At 35.1% G+C, this 16,899-nt stretch overlaps 4 protein-coding genes across 14 annotated transcripts; 3 read left to right on the top strand and 1 right to left on the bottom strand.

The window, feature by feature from the left end:
* Positions 1-1,520: 1,520 nt before the first annotated feature.
* LOC112758304 (uncharacterized) lies at positions 1,521-4,281 on the bottom strand. 11 transcript variants are annotated; one of them, XR_011873957.1, is made up of 7 exons: positions 3,699-4,089; positions 3,343-3,454; positions 2,885-3,017; positions 2,595-2,655; positions 2,406-2,481; positions 2,087-2,325; positions 1,521-1,946 (listed from the first exon to the last, which is right to left on the bottom strand). XR_011873957.1 is itself a non-coding variant. In XM_072219932.1 (6 exons), the coding sequence occupies exons 2-6, from the start codon at positions 3,445-3,447 to the stop codon at positions 2,254-2,256; spliced, it is 447 nt and encodes a 148-aa protein (XP_072076033.1). In that variant the 5' UTR covers positions 3,448-3,454; positions 3,699-4,175; the 3' UTR covers positions 1,521-2,253. The 11 variants fall into 11 exon arrangements, 3 of the variants coding, with proteins under 3 accessions (XP_072076033.1, XP_072076034.1, XP_029149913.1); XR_011873961.1 differs by having other exon boundaries at positions 1,521-1,990; positions 3,303-3,454; positions 3,699-4,088; XR_011873956.1 differs by having other exon boundaries at positions 1,521-1,990; positions 3,699-4,088.
* On the top strand, positions 4,260-7,556 carry LOC112758236 (proteasome subunit beta type-4). Its single transcript, XM_025806849.3, has 6 exons — positions 4,260-4,715; positions 4,880-4,956; positions 5,296-5,425; positions 5,647-5,806; positions 5,896-6,081; positions 7,173-7,556. The coding sequence occupies exons 1-6, from the start codon at positions 4,681-4,683 to the stop codon at positions 7,284-7,286; spliced, it is 702 nt and encodes a 233-aa protein (XP_025662634.1). The 5' UTR covers positions 4,260-4,680; the 3' UTR covers positions 7,287-7,556.
* Positions 7,557-12,415: 4,859 nt separating this feature from the next.
* LOC140180030 (uncharacterized) lies at positions 12,416-13,192 on the top strand. The gene is made up of 3 exons (XM_072220411.1): positions 12,416-12,676; positions 12,767-12,821; positions 12,966-13,192. Exons 1-3 carry the CDS (start codon positions 12,416-12,418, stop codon positions 13,190-13,192), a joined length of 543 nt encoding a protein of 180 aa, XP_072076512.1.
* A 2,340-nt stretch (positions 13,193-15,532) lies between these two features.
* Positions 15,533-16,609, top strand: LOC140180029 (uncharacterized mitochondrial protein AtMg00810-like). Its single transcript, XM_072220410.1, has 2 exons — positions 15,533-15,712; positions 15,812-16,609. The coding sequence occupies exons 1-2, from the start codon at positions 15,533-15,535 to the stop codon at positions 16,607-16,609; spliced, it is 978 nt and encodes a 325-aa protein (XP_072076511.1).
* The last annotated feature ends 290 nt before the right edge of the window (positions 16,610-16,899 follow it).

The following is a 16,899-nucleotide window of genomic DNA, read 5'->3' as shown; positions in this document are numbered from 1 at the left end:
AAGATTTGACCAGTATTTGAATAACATTTGTTTAGTGCTAGTCCATACAAGTATATATTATAGCTCTTTTTCATCTGTTTCTGTAGATTTCAAGCGAAGAAGCCATTGAAACAGCTAAGCTTCTTGCTTTGAAAGAAGGTTTAGGATGCATTTGCTGCTGCTCAAATAGTTACATATATTGCCTTTGGTCTTTTTCATCCATATGTACTTGAAAAATTGAAGCATGCTTTTATGTTGCCTTGTAAGCTCACTAGGGATCAATAATGCCATCAGTTTGCTGGTTTTTGGCTCAAGCTCAATGCTTGCTTCCTTCTTGTAAATTCTAGTGGATAAAAGCTCCTTTAAATGCATATTGGAATAACATCAAAATTCTGGAACGCGCTTTCATGTGTATTATGTAAAAATTAGATTCAATTCAACCTATATCGCTAGATACGAAAAAAAAAAATGTGTTTTAAACTCGGGATGACAATGGGTCTCCATGGACCTCTTTTCCTCCCTCAGATCCCATTTAGTAAAATGTTCTCTCTCCTCACCATATATCCATCATAAATTCTTGTTTATTTTCTCTAGCAAGAGAAATAGGTATTTATAGATATCAAGTTTTAAATTTTTTTTAATAAAAATTAACACAATCATAATAAAATCTAATACAATTCAACTAAAAGTATTAAATTAAATACAATTCAAATACAAATTTAACATAATAACATGCACATAAATTTTTAACATATAAATTAAAATAAAATGAATTAAGATTATTTACATAACTTATATATATATATATATATATATATATATATATATATATATATATATAGGCATTTATGTAAATTTTCTTTTGCCGATCCCGTGAAACATGTATCTCAATTGAGTCAATTTCCATCCTATTCCTATTTATTTACGAAGCTAGTTTCCATTCTCGTAAGAATTTTGCCGATCCCTGTTAACATCTCTGTTGCGAATAATCTCTAGAAGTATCATTTTCTTAGTCAATATTAGTAATTGTTTTTAAATTATTTTATTTATTTTAAATTTTAAATTTTAAATTATAAACTTAAAATGTAAAGTTAACTAATATTAATTAACTAAAAATTATTTCCTATAATTTGTTTTACATACATGATGCGATGCACTATAATTTGATAAAGGCAGAATTTCATAGCAATTATACTAAGGACATAATTAAAACCACTGCCAAAAATTGTTCCTTATTCAGAATAAAAGTATCTTTTTTACTAAAGAAATTTTCCATGTACGGCTTTGTCTTTGGTGGGAAAAGTATTTTCCAGCCCTTGATGGACCAAGTAAAAAGATGCTAATTCAGTGGCTAGAATTGCATCCGTACAACAAATATTAGAAATTCTATGTTTGACCCAAAATTTAATGAATTTGCAGACCGGTTTAGTATGGTTTAGTTGGACCAACTATTTAAAGACCGATTTTTTAGAAAAAAATTGATTTTTTTTACCAACTATTTTTTTTGTAACATGGGCTTAAAATAATGTAATATAAATCCATACTCCCAAAACAGCCTGAATTACTATCCATACTTTAATGATCAAACACTACATATTTTAATCAAACACATATTCTCCTGTACAATTTCATCTTTCATATTGAAATGTGATTTTTTTTCTGGAAAAATTTGAAGGAAATGAAAAAGAGTTTATAATAAATCCCATCTTCCTCTGGCTCTGAAATTTCACCAATTTATTTATGTGAATCGCCTCCCAGCACATCAATTGCAGGCATATTTGATTCCACATCCTTAATCCAACTCATCAGCTTATTATGAACATCAAGGAAGACAATATTCTTGCTACTTAGTAACCTTATCGAATCCTCTATCTCCTCCATATCTCCATTAAATTTCAAGTACTGTCACCGATTTGTTAAAGGTGGCATCATCAAATGAACCATCCTGCAGACCTTGCTCCCAATTGCTACCAATTTGTACAATGAAGTTCCCATCAAGGTCGGTAATCACCTTAATACATTTTGGAATTTGAGGTTTAATTTGAAGTTTAAAGAGAGAGGGAGGGAGGGAGGGAGGGAGGGAGAGAGAGAGAGAGAGAGCACCCACTATATGGTTATGGTTGCTGTCAGAAATAAAAAGCCTGTTGTTGAGGATATCAATTGCTAGCTTTCCAGGAAACTTCAATGGAGATGCTGAAAGCCGAGGATCATTATCTTTCTCCAAATTCAACGTAATTGGTGTATTATCCAACAAATTATGTTTTTCATAAAACATTAGTGCTGCCTCCACAAAATCATCAAGATCCTTTCCAAAATAGGAACAATATAAAATTTTCCTTTCAGATCCTGTCAAACGATAGAATCACAATCCAATGAGTTATTGCAAATCTTTTATTTGGATTATAACACAAGCTGAAGAAAGGTACCCTGCAAAATTGTAGTTGAGCTGTATTCAGCCAATCAAGTTTCGATGGAAATTCTGGACCAATCTGAGTGTTTTCCCTTGAATAGTAAAAAGAAATTAACGACAAATGTCTAATTAGAACTTCTCATTTACAAGCCACAGTTGCTCACTCATGGGCTAAATGCCAAAACAAGGCAAGAGATAGCAATACCAAGACTCCTGAATCTCATTATATCGCGCCGAGAACCCTGTAACCTGCTCATAAATTATTTCTGCACCCTCATGATAATAAATCAACAAAAACTCAGGTTGTTGTACGAAAAAATAAAAATAATTTCATGGTATAAAATTACATATACAGAAAGCCGCAATTCTTCATATAGGAGAACATCACCAATGATGCTAATTATGCTTATCATACAAACTTATTTTTGAAGAAAATATTTAGATTTCAGAACATATGAATGGAAAGAAAAACCATACAACATAAAACTATATTACCCTTCAGTTGGGAATATTCCCTTGTCACTACCACTGATAGTTTTTCTAGCTCTATCATCTTTTTCAACAGCAAGCATAGTAGAGGAAGATTGTGCAGAATCATTTGATGTTTCAGATCCTTGGACACTCTTATCTGCAATGGCATGTTTACATAAGACCTCACACAACATAATATCTACACTCTTGAGCAGTATCCAAGAACAGTTGTTAGAAAACAGCTAATCCTGAGATGTACTTTGATAAAGCAACAACTATAATATATTAAGTGATTCAACCAGTAATAAACAAAGCATCTTGCAATAAGAGATAACAGTTCTTAAGTTATAGGACAAATGTGGTTTTACCTTTCTACAGCAAAGATGATAATAAGAAATTAAAGGGATAAAAAGTTTTACAACAAACTCCCAAGACTACATACTATATCCAACAGAGCCTCTACAGAAATTTTTAGTACTGACAATATTTCTGTATGATTTTCTCCAGAGCTTCCAGCTCAATGAACCTCCTCTGTGGCCTGTGAAAAAGCTGCTCACAGTAAAATTTGTGTCACTTCTTGAAATCATCCTTCATCTACAATCATTTGAACCAAGATAGATACATAATTAAATAATTTATCAAAATCCTAGAAACCAACAAAGATATCAAACTAAAATTTTGAGCTACTTGAATGTTTAAGAAATTAGATTCTAAACTTTAAAGTAAGCACAAAAAAATAAAGAAACATGAGTGATAGAAAATTAGGAATTTAAAAATCCTAAATTGAGAAAAAATGTGAAAAGATGTAAAAAGATCTAATATGCACTGATGGATGAACTTGGCCATGCCGAACTTGAAGACGAGAATATGGAGGCGGCACTCGAGGAAGTTCTCAACAGTGAGAGAGATGGAGGATATAATCGAGCTTGGTCTGCGTCTCGTCAAGGAGGTCGTAATGGAACATCCTCAGAGGCTTGGGCGTTTTGACCAGATCTGGAGAGGCGATGAACTGCGGTGGCGACGGCAAGACGACGGCGAGGCGAGCTCTCTCTCCTATCTGAATCTCTCTGTTTTGCTCTTCTCTCAGATCTCCTCAGCCAGCGACACTGAGTCCATGCCCAAATTGTACTCCGAGTGCTTCACATCCGCCGGAGCAAAAGCAGAACAAGCGGCAGAACTTGTCGGAAAAGATGACGCAGCGATGACACCCTGCAGATCTCCTCCACCATGACGCGCCGTTGGTGCTTTTTTGTAATAAGAAATTCTAAAATTTTTTCAAATTTCTCTCAACCGTTATTCTACTTTATTTGTGAACTAACCCATGCATTTTTTATTATTTGAATTTATAACCTGGTCTTTCAAGATCCAAATTATTCTTTCTCCACCGAAAAAAGCTCCTAATTTGGCCATTTCTTTTACTTGGGCCTCTCATATGCAAATTCATTCTCCTTATATTCTTTTGCTTTCTGATTAAAAAAAATCCAAATTTTACGTAAAATCGAAAAAATAAAAAATATAAAATATAAAATCCTAATAAGATTTAAATCATAAAATTTAATTTTAGTATAAATTTCATAAAATTGATACTCATTTAAAATTGTAATATCAAAATATTTTAAGAATTAGATCGAGATTTTAGTTACTATGGTGTGACCCTTTCCATAACTTCTATTATATCACCAACACCCTCTTCCAGATACTTCTTTGCTCTTTGCTCTGCCAAAATCTGATTCTCCTGCACTTTGCTCCTCGGTATCCTCTCAATTTCCTCGCCTAATTTCACTCTGCGATTTACGAGATCCAAATTCATTCCCTCGACGATGGGTGATCCTTCAGCTGAAACCCAGAGAACTTTGTATGCACTCGCTTTCTCTCCCTCTTCCCTTCTCCATTGCGTATCTGTGACTGTTTCCGCGTCCACATTTTAGGGTTTCCACACATTCGATATACTAACTGACATTTATGGTTCGTTTTTTCTTACAAATCTAACTTTAAACCCTAATTTTGTTTTCTGGCCAGGTATCCGTATGTAACTGGTTCCTCCGTAGTCGCCCTCAAATACAAAGATGGGATTCTTATGGCTGCTGATACCGGAGGTCTCATGCTTTTCCTTAATTAAGTACTTTAGCTTCGTAATTGCAATAATTATTTGAATACTTTATTTGAAACTAGCTGTGCCTTCTTTTTAATTCTGAATACTTTCTTGTTTGCCTTTTCTAGTGCTACATTTTAGTCTTGATCCCTTGAATTTTCACTATAGTATTCAATTGGCCTTTATCTCCATTCCAAAATGCCCTCAATACTTACAATCTTAAGGAAATCAGAAACTGCTTTGACAATAAATTCTGGACAGATTTGCTTTTCAATATAGTATTTTTCTTCTGATTGTCTGCAAAGTATTGATTGGTCTCCCTTTGGACTTATGTCAATGATAGGCTCATATGGATCTACTCTGCGGTACAAGAGCATTGAACGTTTGAAGCCTATTGGAAAACATTCACTTCTCGGTGCCAGTGGGGAAATAAGTGACTTTCAGGAGATTCTACGCTACCTTGATGAACTTATGTGAGCATTTTTTCCCCCCCAAAGCAAAAATTGTTACCGAGTATGCACTGGAATTTCAAATTAGTGAAGAATAGAAGGGTCTGCTTGGTTAAATGATTTAGCTTTACATATGCTTGGTTATTCATATGTTTTGGACAGAGTAAAGAAGCATATTTTTCACCTTTTCAATGTTACAAGTTGAAATTTTCCAAGTAACTCTGATTGAGTTTTGATGGATGCAGCCTTTATGACAACATGTGGGATGATGGGAATTCTCTAGGGCCTAAGGAGGTGCACAACTATTTAACTCGGATCATGTATAATAGACGCAACAAATTCAATCCATTGTGGAACTCACTTATACTTGGTGGTGTGAAGAAGGGGCAGAAGTACCTTGGCATGGTGTGCCTTCCTTTGTCTTCTACATTTAGTTCAACAATTTTATTACCTGTAAAGTTCATTCAGTTTTTGTACTTCTGAATCTTATCCAGGTTAGTATGATTGGTGTGAATTTTGAAGATAATCATGTAGCAACTGGGCTTGGAAATCATCTTGCTAGGCCAATTCTACGTGATGAGTGGCATGAAAACTTGACTTTTGAAGAAGGTGTCCAGTTACTCGAAAAATGCATGCGTGTGCTGTTATACCGTGATAGATCTGCTGTCAACAAGATTCAGGTTTTTCCTACTTGCTTTTTTCACCCCCGACTTTTCAGTTTAACAAAACCAGAACATAATTGAACTATCAATATGTTGTCCTGAATCTATACCTGTTAACAGTTATCATTTGCGTAGTCCGTAGTGCTAGCATATTCATATGCCTGGGTACCAGTTATTATATATATGACAATACTAATTTCAATCTGTATTTTGGGAATCTCAAAGGATGAAAGGAAATCGTTTTGATTTGAATGCTGATTTTTGTGTAGCACTTAGTTTTATCTACAATCCCATCATTTTGTGGAAAGCCACATAAAATTTTTCAGATAGAAGTTTTACAAGTCACATTACATTGAGAAGTATATGGCTCAGCTTGAAGCACTCTTAATTAAAATTATTAGGATTTTGATAACCAATAATAATTTAAATGTTAAAGAAAAAATGAAAAAAAGTAATGTGTAGGGATGTTCATCTACTTATGTTCTGACTTTGCTTCTGAGTATTGCCTGAATAGTTATTTTATCATTTTCCCCAAAAACAAAAAGGAAAATATGGCAACCAGGTGCACAAGCATCCCTCGCTAAAACAGGGTTAGGGAAGGGTCACACCCAAAAGGTGTAATGTAACCTGTGTGCATCAGTGTTTGATTCCATGGTTTGCCTCTGTGGCTCCCCTTTCCTTGAGTTCTTTAAAAAAAAAATGCTTATCCAAGTGCAGAACTTTATCCACTCTTAGTGATGTGGCCCAAAAGAATGTTCAAATCAAACCAGAATAATTATAGATTAGACCATCAAGAACTCAAGCGCCACATACTTCAGTTCTTGTGAACAATGAGTTCATATGGTTTGGGTCGGAAATTCATTCCCCCATTTGCCCCGCATCTACTAATCCTTGTGGGGCTCTTAAGTTCCAACTACAAGGAAATACGTTGTCCACACTCCACAGGACATGTTATGAGAGGACACAATACAATAGCACTGGTATAACCATCTTTACTTCGTGACAAAAGAGTGAAAGACGTCTATTGTTGCATTTTTATTCTTGATAAAATTTTAAGTTTGATTGAATTGTATACATATTTAAGTATATATGTAATGTTCAATTTTCAGATATCTAAAATTACTGAAGAAGGTGCAACTGTTTTCCCACCATTCTCATTGAAGACATACTGGGAATTCTCTGCTTTCAAGAATCCAACAGTAGGAGCTGAAGGTTCATGGTAGTAGGCTCTATGTGAAACGGAAAGAAACAGAATTTAAATGGATGGGATGAATCAGCCTTCTGAATTTAAATGATACTTCATTTTGTGTTTATATTTTCATGATCATTTGGATTTACCTCTGTTTCTATACAATTTATCAGTTCTGTTTTCTTTTTGGCATTATTCATCCCCTTTTCCTTCATTCAAATGCTAAATGCTTAAGCCTAAACCCACGAACATGTGGATTTTAACGCTTGAACATTCCTTCTGTTAAGATCTCAGTTTTATTTTAGATGTGTACTATCTTCATTTTTCTCTTTTTCATGAAAAAACGAAAAGGAAAGTCTTCCAATATTGATCGCATTTAGTCAATGGGGGTGTATGTGTCGCTGGAAAATTTATGGGTGCTTCATCTATAGAATCGACATCGTAATGTCATAACGGAACCAAGCAGTAAAAAAGAAGCATAAGTCCTGTTTCTATCTCAATACTCTTCATAATCATAAATAGGGGTGGCAAGCGGGGAAGCCCGCCCCGTCCCGCCAGAAGCCCGCCCTTTGGTGGACTGGCCTGTCCCGCCCCGCCTAGTGAGGCGGTCCCAAAATCCCAGCCCGCCCCGCCTAATGGCGGGCTGGCGGGCCGACGGGCTAAGCCCGCCAAATATTTTTTTTTTTTTACTTTTAACTATTATAATTTTTATATTCACAAATATTAAAGTCTTTGTAATTATAAATATCTAATAAACATAATTATAAACCAAGTTTTCATCCAAAATATAATTATAAATATTGTTCCCAAAGTAAAATAAACATAATTCAAAACATAATTATAAATAGTCTCTAAAACAAAATAAACATAATCCAAAATACTCAATTTTCATCTTCATTCTCTTGTAAGTTGGGGTGGGGGAAGTTGGATTTTGGTAAAAAAAAATGTAAAAATACCCCTTGATAAAAAAATACTAAGCCTGGCGGGGAAGCCCGCCAAAACCCGCGGTTTAAGCGATGCGGGTTAGGCGGGCTTTTGCTATTTGGCGGTCCTAATTTCCCAGCCCAGCCAGTCTTTTTTAACGGGTTACGCGAGCCGACCCGGCGGGTTTAGGCCTGTTTGCCACCCCTAGTCATAAGGCTAGTTTGAAAAGAGTAATGCTAAATAAGATAATAATCTAAAGGCGGCGACTCTGGTCTGGTGTAGAAGCTCTTACTCTGGTGTAGAAGCTCTTATGACTACTACACATGCAGAAGCGTAGTGGATGGAGCTGTAGACACACGCCTTAGGAGGGAACACAACCTGCAATCCTACATCGTTGCAGGTGATGTGCAGGCGGGTAGGTTCAGTTTGCATCCCGTGGGGATTATGATGGTCTCCTTGTGTAACGATTTTTCGCGAAGCAGTGCTTGTGTTTTTTTTATAAATAATTTGATTATTCTTAACTATTAGGGTAAATCACCCATATAAACCATGGTGTAGAAAAATTTACATGAATCTATCAAACAAATAATTGTTACAGGGTTCAACCAAGAGGTCGAATTAGTCTAATTCGAATTACACACAAGCACTGATTCGCGAATCAGGGTGATTCGAATTACACACAAACTCACATACTATATTGACTCTGACTCATAGTAATTCGAAGCATACTAATTCGAATTATAGAATATTTGTCAAAAGTATTAGAAAAAAAATACTATATAATATAAAAAAATATACTACAAAAAATATAAAAAAAATTATAAATATTAGTTGAACCTAAATTCTATAGCATAAATCTAATCCATACAATTATTTTAATACACCAACAATTATATCTATATGGAGCCAATGCTAAATCGAATTCAATTAGTTCGATAATACGAGTCTATGAAAAAAAATTGCATTTTATAAAGTTTAACAATTTTTATTATGTGATAGGTTAGTAACGAGTACATTACAAACCTTCTATAGTACTCATCATAACCATGTTTAATTTAATAATTGTTATTAAAATTTTAGTTGTACTCGTTACAAAATAAATAATCATAATAATTTTTTTTTTATAAAACTTCTTTAAAAGATGCCATGAATATTATAAAAAGTATCTTAAATCGATTTACATAGATTGACTTATAAATTTTTAGTACTCATAAAATTTTCTAATAAATTTTCATATTTTATAAAATTATTTACAATGAGAGAATAATAATAATAATAATAATAATAATAATAATAATAATAATAATAATAATAATAATAATAATAAGGTTTAAACATACTTTATTATATTAGGTTAGATAAAAATTAAACTATTTAAATAAATAATTCGGTATTTAGAAGTCAAGCATTAGAATAAATTTTTGGGAAGTATTTATCATATTATAAATTCATAATTATGCAAGTATGTAAAGGATTTATTTTTTAAATTATGTTTTTAAATTAAATGGTTTTCAATATTATTAGATTGTCCTATTTTTAAATCGGTCAATTTATTTTATATTTATATATTATAATTATTTATTTTGTAACGAGTACAACTAAAATTTTAATAACAATTATTAAATTAAACATTGTTACGATGAGTACTATAAAAATTTGTAATGTACTCGTTACTAACCTATCACATAATAAAAATTTTTAAACTTTATAAAATGCATTTTTTTTCATACACTCGTATTATCGAATTAATTGAATTCGATTTAGCATTGGCTCCATATAGATATATTGTTGGTGTATTAAAATAATTGCATGAATTAGATTTATGCTATAGAATTCACGTTCAACTAATATTTATAATTTTTTTATTTTTTGTAGTATATTTTTTTATATTATATAGTATTTTTTCTAATATTTTTGACAAATATTTCACTAATATTTTTTCTAAATTTTTTGGCAAATGTTCCATAATTCGAATTAGCATGCTTCGAATTACTATGAGTCAATATGCCGGGTACTAGTTCGAATCAGTCCAATTCGAACTAGTATGTGAGTTTGTGTGTATAATTCGAATCACCCTGGTTCGAATTAGTGTGTAACTCGAATAAGGTTGATTCGAATTAGTACTTGTGTGCATGTGTAATTCGAATCAATGTGATTCGAATTACTGTGAATGTATAATTCGAATTAGACTAATTCGAATTACATATAAATGTCCTCTTGGTTGAACCTGTAACAATTATTTGTGTGGTGGATTCACATAAATTTTTCTACACCATAATTTATATAGGTGATTTACCCTAACTATTATTTTATCAAATTTTCAATTGAGTCGCTATATATATATAAAATTGAATATTTATTCAATGTACTGTATTTCACAGTCAAATTTGTTACAAAAGAAATTGAGAGGCAATGCAAGCTATAAGTTTTGACATTGAAATCAGGTTTAACGTAAAAAAAGTAGGTAAAAAACATCTGAGGCATAAATATTTAAAAAATTTTATTGTGCCATATATTGAAGTAATGACCATACATTTATTAGGTAATTTAACTCTTATTGGGCATATGGCTTTGTATGTGTGGAATGTAGCAATGTAATGGGTGATATGGACTGTGCCAATGACCTAGGAACCATTGTAATATGATCAATTGAGAGTGCATATCATAGAATTATCTTAAGAAGAAAATTGGACTTCTGTGACATGCGAGACTTGATTCACAATATGGGAAGTTGGGGAGGTATTTTGTTGCAAGAGAACTATCAGGGCTTGCTTTTGATGTTGAATAAAGAAGGTTGATGAACTACCACCATCTTCCTAATAGAGCTTAACAATATCATCATGCTCATCATCATGTACATCAGCTGTGATATTGATGGTAAGAGGTGTTCTGGCTTTAAAATGCGGAGAAAAGACATGTTTTTTGTAGCATTATATTGATCAACTAGATGCCTTCTTTGCCACAAAAAGAACATTGTTTGCTTTGTCCTCGTCCTCCATAACTTTGGCCCTTGCCACTGCGGCCATCTCTGCCACAGTTCCTGCTTCGAAAAGAATTATTTTCAAAGAAGTTGTGAACTGCATTCACCAACTATTTGGAGTCCACCAAATTAGTCCCAAGAAATTGCCTTTCTTGTTGCATAAGCAATGAAAAGTGGTGTCAATCGATGGCAACGGCTGCATTAGCATGATACTTGATCAAACAGCTAAAAATTGCTCGTTTAAGCCACGAAGAAATCGAACTACAAATGTGTCATCTCTGTATCCTCAAGTATTGGATGCACATGGACAATTGGTGCGGCAAACACATGAAGGGATGAGTCAAAAGATTTCTAGTTCCTCTCAAATTCCTTGCAACTTTGTGAAATAGGATGTAAGTTCAAGATCAACTTGTCTGGATGAGAAGAGCTCTTCTTCGAGCTCAGCATGCGGAACATGTCTCCTTGATAGAAGTGCTTTTTGAGTTCTTCCCAAATGCTATGACTGTGAGCGACACCGTTCCAAATAACGTTGTTGTCTATGTCTGGGCTAAGAGAGAGGTGGAACCAAGAGACTACAAGTGTATTGCAATGCTCCCATGCATGCCGGCTTTGGAAGAGAATTATCAACGAAAGCAAATTTATTCTTCAACTGCAGAGTCATCTTCATCAATCTTAACCAAGATCCATAGTTCATGCGATCCAAAGTAATAGGGACAATTGGAGTACCTGAATTCTTGCCAGGGTGAAGAAAGAACAGACTTGTAGGATCTGTGGTGGGATTTATCGGGGGCTTTGGTGTAGCAGCTTGAATGGAATTGATTTGAGCAACTAATTGTGCCAAAACATTCAGATCAAAATTTTGATTTGCTATAGTTGGAGGAGCTTGAGAAGTATCTATTTCGTGTGTAAGAGATGAAGAAGGTATTCATTAATTTGAGAAATTGTAGATTTAGAGCGCCCACTCTTGATCCCGTTGATCGGAAATGGTGGATTTCCCCTTCCATTCTTCTCTATCATTCAAACTTCAAACCCTTTTTCAGCTTCCGTTTTTACATGTTATCATCGCCGAAAATGACCCTGGGTATCTTCCATGTTCTAATCTTCTTCGCCTACCTCCAGATCCAACATCTTTCCTGGACTCACACAATAGAGACTGATGAGACCTATTCATCGAATTTGATCTCTAGGATTTTGGTAACAGTGTTCCGATCAACACCCTCTCGCAGCTTCTTTTTCAACTCACTCAACTCCAGAACCGCATGAATTCAGGAACAGTGCATCCTCCTCTCGATCAGAACAGTCCATACTTCTTGCACCCAGCTGAAAGTCCTAGTAATCCCTTAATTTTTCTTCGCCTCAATTCTCAAAATTACACCAATTGGTCCCGCTCGATTTCGTTGGTACTCGAGTCCGAAAACAAAATTTCCTTCATTGATGGCTCTCTCCCTCGACTGGAGGTTACCGATCCAATGTATGCAACTTGGGGCCGTTGCAATACCTATGTCCTCTCTTGGCTACATGTATCTCTCTCATACGATATTCTTCAGAGTGTCATCTGAAGAAATGTGGCTTCAGATATGTGGAATGATTTAAAGAAACACTATTACCAGGGAGATCTAAACCATGTCTCAGAGTTGTATGAGGAGCTATATAGTGCAAAACAAGGTGATCTTTTAATCACTTCCTATTTTACCAAGATGCAAGGGATTTAGGAAGAAATTGATAACTTCAGGCCGATTCCTACGTGTATTACCTGTACTAGCAAGTGTATCTGTGGTTTAAAATCAATGCGACTGTACTGCACTGAAGACTACATTGCAAGATTTTTGCGTGGCCTCAATGATCAATTTGCAACTACCAAAACCCAAATTATGCTCTTAAAATCCCTTCCTGACATGGATACTGTGTTTGCAATGCTAACCCAACAAGAACGCCAACTCAACCTTTCAGTTGACACTCCAGATTCACGAATCCTATACGCTGCTAATTCTGGTCACAATTCCACCAGAGGCAGAGGCAGAGATAGAGGGGTGTGAATAGTAGAGGAAGAAGTCCAGGCAGGTCTCATAGCACAAAGCATTACTCTTTTTGTGGCAGAACAGGACACATTGTTGATACATGCAACAAGAAGCATGGCCTTCCCCCGCATTTGTAGAAATGTGGAAGCATTAATAACACTTTCACTGATGAGAATGATGAAATCAGTGCATTACCTTCGACTGCTGTTAAAAATGGTGAGAATCCAAGTTATAGCTTGACCAATGATCAATGGATTACTTTAACGTCCATCCTACAACAGTCAACCCAATCTAATCACACTATCAACCAAATCATTACATCAACTGAGCCAAAAGACTTACAGATCACCAAAGGTACCCTTTTAGCTGCATCTTTATCTGTCAATAAAAAATTTCTTAGATTAGATACTTGGGTAGTGGACACAGGTGCTACTGATCACGTTTGTTTTTCTCTAAATATTTTTTAATCTTTAAAAAATATTGAACCTATTACTGTGCATATGCTTGATGGCTCTATTGCCATTACTACCATTGCTGGTACAATGATTTTTAATACAAATTTTTACTTAGAGAATGTTCTCTATATTCCTGCTTTTAAATTCAATTTGGTGTCAGTTTCACAAGTTACAAAGGCATTGAATTGTCTATTTTTGTTTTCATATACATGGTGCCAGATTTGGGACTACCATCTATTGAAGATGATTGGTACAGCTAAAAGCAGCACTGGTTTATATGTATTGGATCACTCAAATGATCACATTGTAGCTCACTACATTACACAACATTTCTCACAAATACTACATCACACATCTGAGAACACTGTCTCATCTACACAACAGTCACAACTGTGGCATAGACTAGGATCACTCAAAAAGATTTTTCTTTCATTAAATGTAAAAATAATATTGCAGCTTGTGAACCTTGTCATTTTGTAAAACAGAAGAGAATTTCTTTTCCTATTAGTAGTTCAGTAGCTGACTCGTCTTTCGATTTAATACATGTTGATATTTGAGACTCTCTATCAATTGTATCTACCTCTAGTTTTAAGTACTTTCTTACTATCGTTGATGACAATAGTCGTTTTACTTGGATTAAGTTCATGAAAAATAAATCTGAGGTTTCATTAATTCTGCCCAATTTCATTAAAATGGTTGAAACCCAATTTTCAAAAACTATCAAGTGTGTCAGATCGGATAATGGCTCGGAATTCAACTTGCATAATTTCTTTGCCTCTAAAAAAAGTTTACAGGAAAAGTCATATGTGGAAACCCCTCAGCAAAATGGGATAGCTGAGAGGAAGTACCAACACATTCTTATGGTGGCTAGGACTCTACTTTTTCAATCAAATATTCTAAAAATTTTTGAGATTTAGTAGTGGCACACGCTGTGCATCTCATCAATAGAGTCCTTAATCCCATTTTACAAACTCTATCCCCCTTTCAAAAATTACATGGCAAATTACCTGATCTAAACTACATCAAAGTTTTTTGTTGTCTTGCCTTTGCATCCACTTTAACTCAAAATAGGAAGAAGTTAGATGAATCAGCCCAAAAATATTATTTTCTAGTATATAAAGAAGGGATCAAAGGATTTTTTTTCTTTATGATCTAAAAACAAGGCAAACTTTTCTTTCTAGAAATGTCATATTTTATGAGTTTGAGTTTCCATTTAAAATCAACACTGCCTCTTCAAATGTCAACCCTGCTGCTATCACAACCACATCACATGTCCCATGGACAGACCCTTTTGCATATCATGATAATCTTTCAATTTACCAACATATGCATTCAACTCCAACTTTGCATCAGCATCAACCGACTTCCGTCACTGATTCTATTCCTCATAACACTGCAAGCTCAATTCTTAATGCATAAGCCTTATCCTTGTCTCATGTACATACTCACATAGACACTCATGCATCACCTCACCCTGCACCTCTTAGGAAGTCTAGTAGGACTAGGCGAGCACCGTCATATCTAAATAATTTTCATTGTGCAAATAATATCACTGCTCAACAAGCTATGCCAATTTCAAAATGCAATTATCCAATTTCAAATTCAGTGTCTTACTCTTCTCTGTCTACTAACTAATTAAATTTTTCTCTTGCTGTTTCCACGCACAATGAGCCAAAAATCTATGAAGAAGACGTCTAAGAAGACTGTTGGAAAGATGCCATTAATGCTGAACTTTTGGCACTTGAGTAAACTAAAATATGGACTCTCACCCCTTTACCACCAAGGAAGAAAACTATTGGCTGCCGTTGGGTGTTCAAAGTCAAGTTTAATCCCGATGGATCAGTGGAAAGGCTCAAAGCACGCCTAGTGCAAAGGGTATACACAATGATATGGTTTAAACTACATGGGCACATTCAGTCCAGTTGTTAAGATCACTACTGTGCGATTGCTACTTGCTCTCACTGCAATCAAGGGTTGGCACTGCCACCAATTGAACGTAAACATCACATTCCTTCATGGTGAGTTGAAGGAAGTAGTGTATATGAAGCCTCCTCCAGGATTTTTGCTCTCCTCTCCTGATTTGGTTTGCAAACTTGACAAGTCCCTCTATGGACTCAAGCAAGCTAGTAGGCAGTGAAACTTTAAGCTTTGTTGTGTTCTCCGTGCTCACGGCTACCAACAGTTGAAGAATGATTATTCTTTGTTCACAAAACCCAAATCTGAGACCTGCTTCATTGTGATCCTTGCTTATGTTGATGATCTCGTCCTTGCTGAAAATGATCTTGCTGAGATTCAATCCATCAAGACCATCCTTGATCACCAATTCAAGATTAAGGACTTAGGAAATTTGAAATATTTTCTTGGCTTTGAAGTTGCAAGAACTACCAAAGGAATTGCTCTTTATCAAAGGAAGTATGCTTTAGATCTCTTGGATGAGTGTGGCCTATTGGGCACAAGACCAGTGAGCACGCCAATGGAGTATAGTTTCAAGCTTTCTAAGGGCTCAGGAACGCCACTATCTGATGTCTCACAATACCGCAGATTGGTTAGTAGATTAGTGTATCTCACTAACACACATCCAGATATCAGTTTTGCAGTGGGTAAACTTAGTGAATTTCTCAGCGAACCATCTAATATTTACCTCCAAGCAGCATATTGTGTCCTTCGTTATATCAAAACAGCTCCGGCCTCGGGGCTATCCTTTGCAGCAAATTCTGAGCTTCACATTTCTGGCTTCGCTGACTTGGATTGGGCACAATGCCCCGACAAACGACACTCCATTACTGGTTTTTGTTTCCTCTTAGGCTCTTCACTTATTTCATGGAAGAGTAAGAAGCAATCTACTGTTTCCAGATCATCTTCTGAGGGCGAATATAGGTCACTAGCTGTGGCCACTTGTGAGGTTCAATGGCTCATCTACTTGTTGAAGGACCTCTGCATTGATCACAAACTCCCAATTTCTCTGTACTGTGATAGTTAGTCAGCCAGGCATATTGCAGCTAATCCTGTATTTTACGAACGTACCAAACATATCGAAATTGACTGTCACGTTGTTCGAGACAAGCTCTTAGTGGCCTGCTTCATCTCCTACCAATCATCATTACAGATCAAGTAGCGCCTATTTATCAAACTTCTATCCCCTGCTCCTTTTGATTCCTGTGTGTCCAAACTTGGCATGCTTGATTTTCATCAATCAAGCACTGCCAGCTTGAGTGGGCATATTACCTGAATGTATTAGTTATAGCAGATTAACATACTTAGCTTAGTTAA

This window comes from Arachis hypogaea, chromosome 16 (genome assembly GCF_003086295.3).
Source record: "Arachis hypogaea cultivar Tifrunner chromosome 16, arahy.Tifrunner.gnm2.J5K5, whole genome shotgun sequence".
NCBI lineage: Eukaryota > Viridiplantae > Streptophyta > Magnoliopsida > Fabales > Fabaceae > Arachis > Arachis hypogaea.
This window is presented reverse-complemented; position numbering and strand designations above follow the sequence as displayed.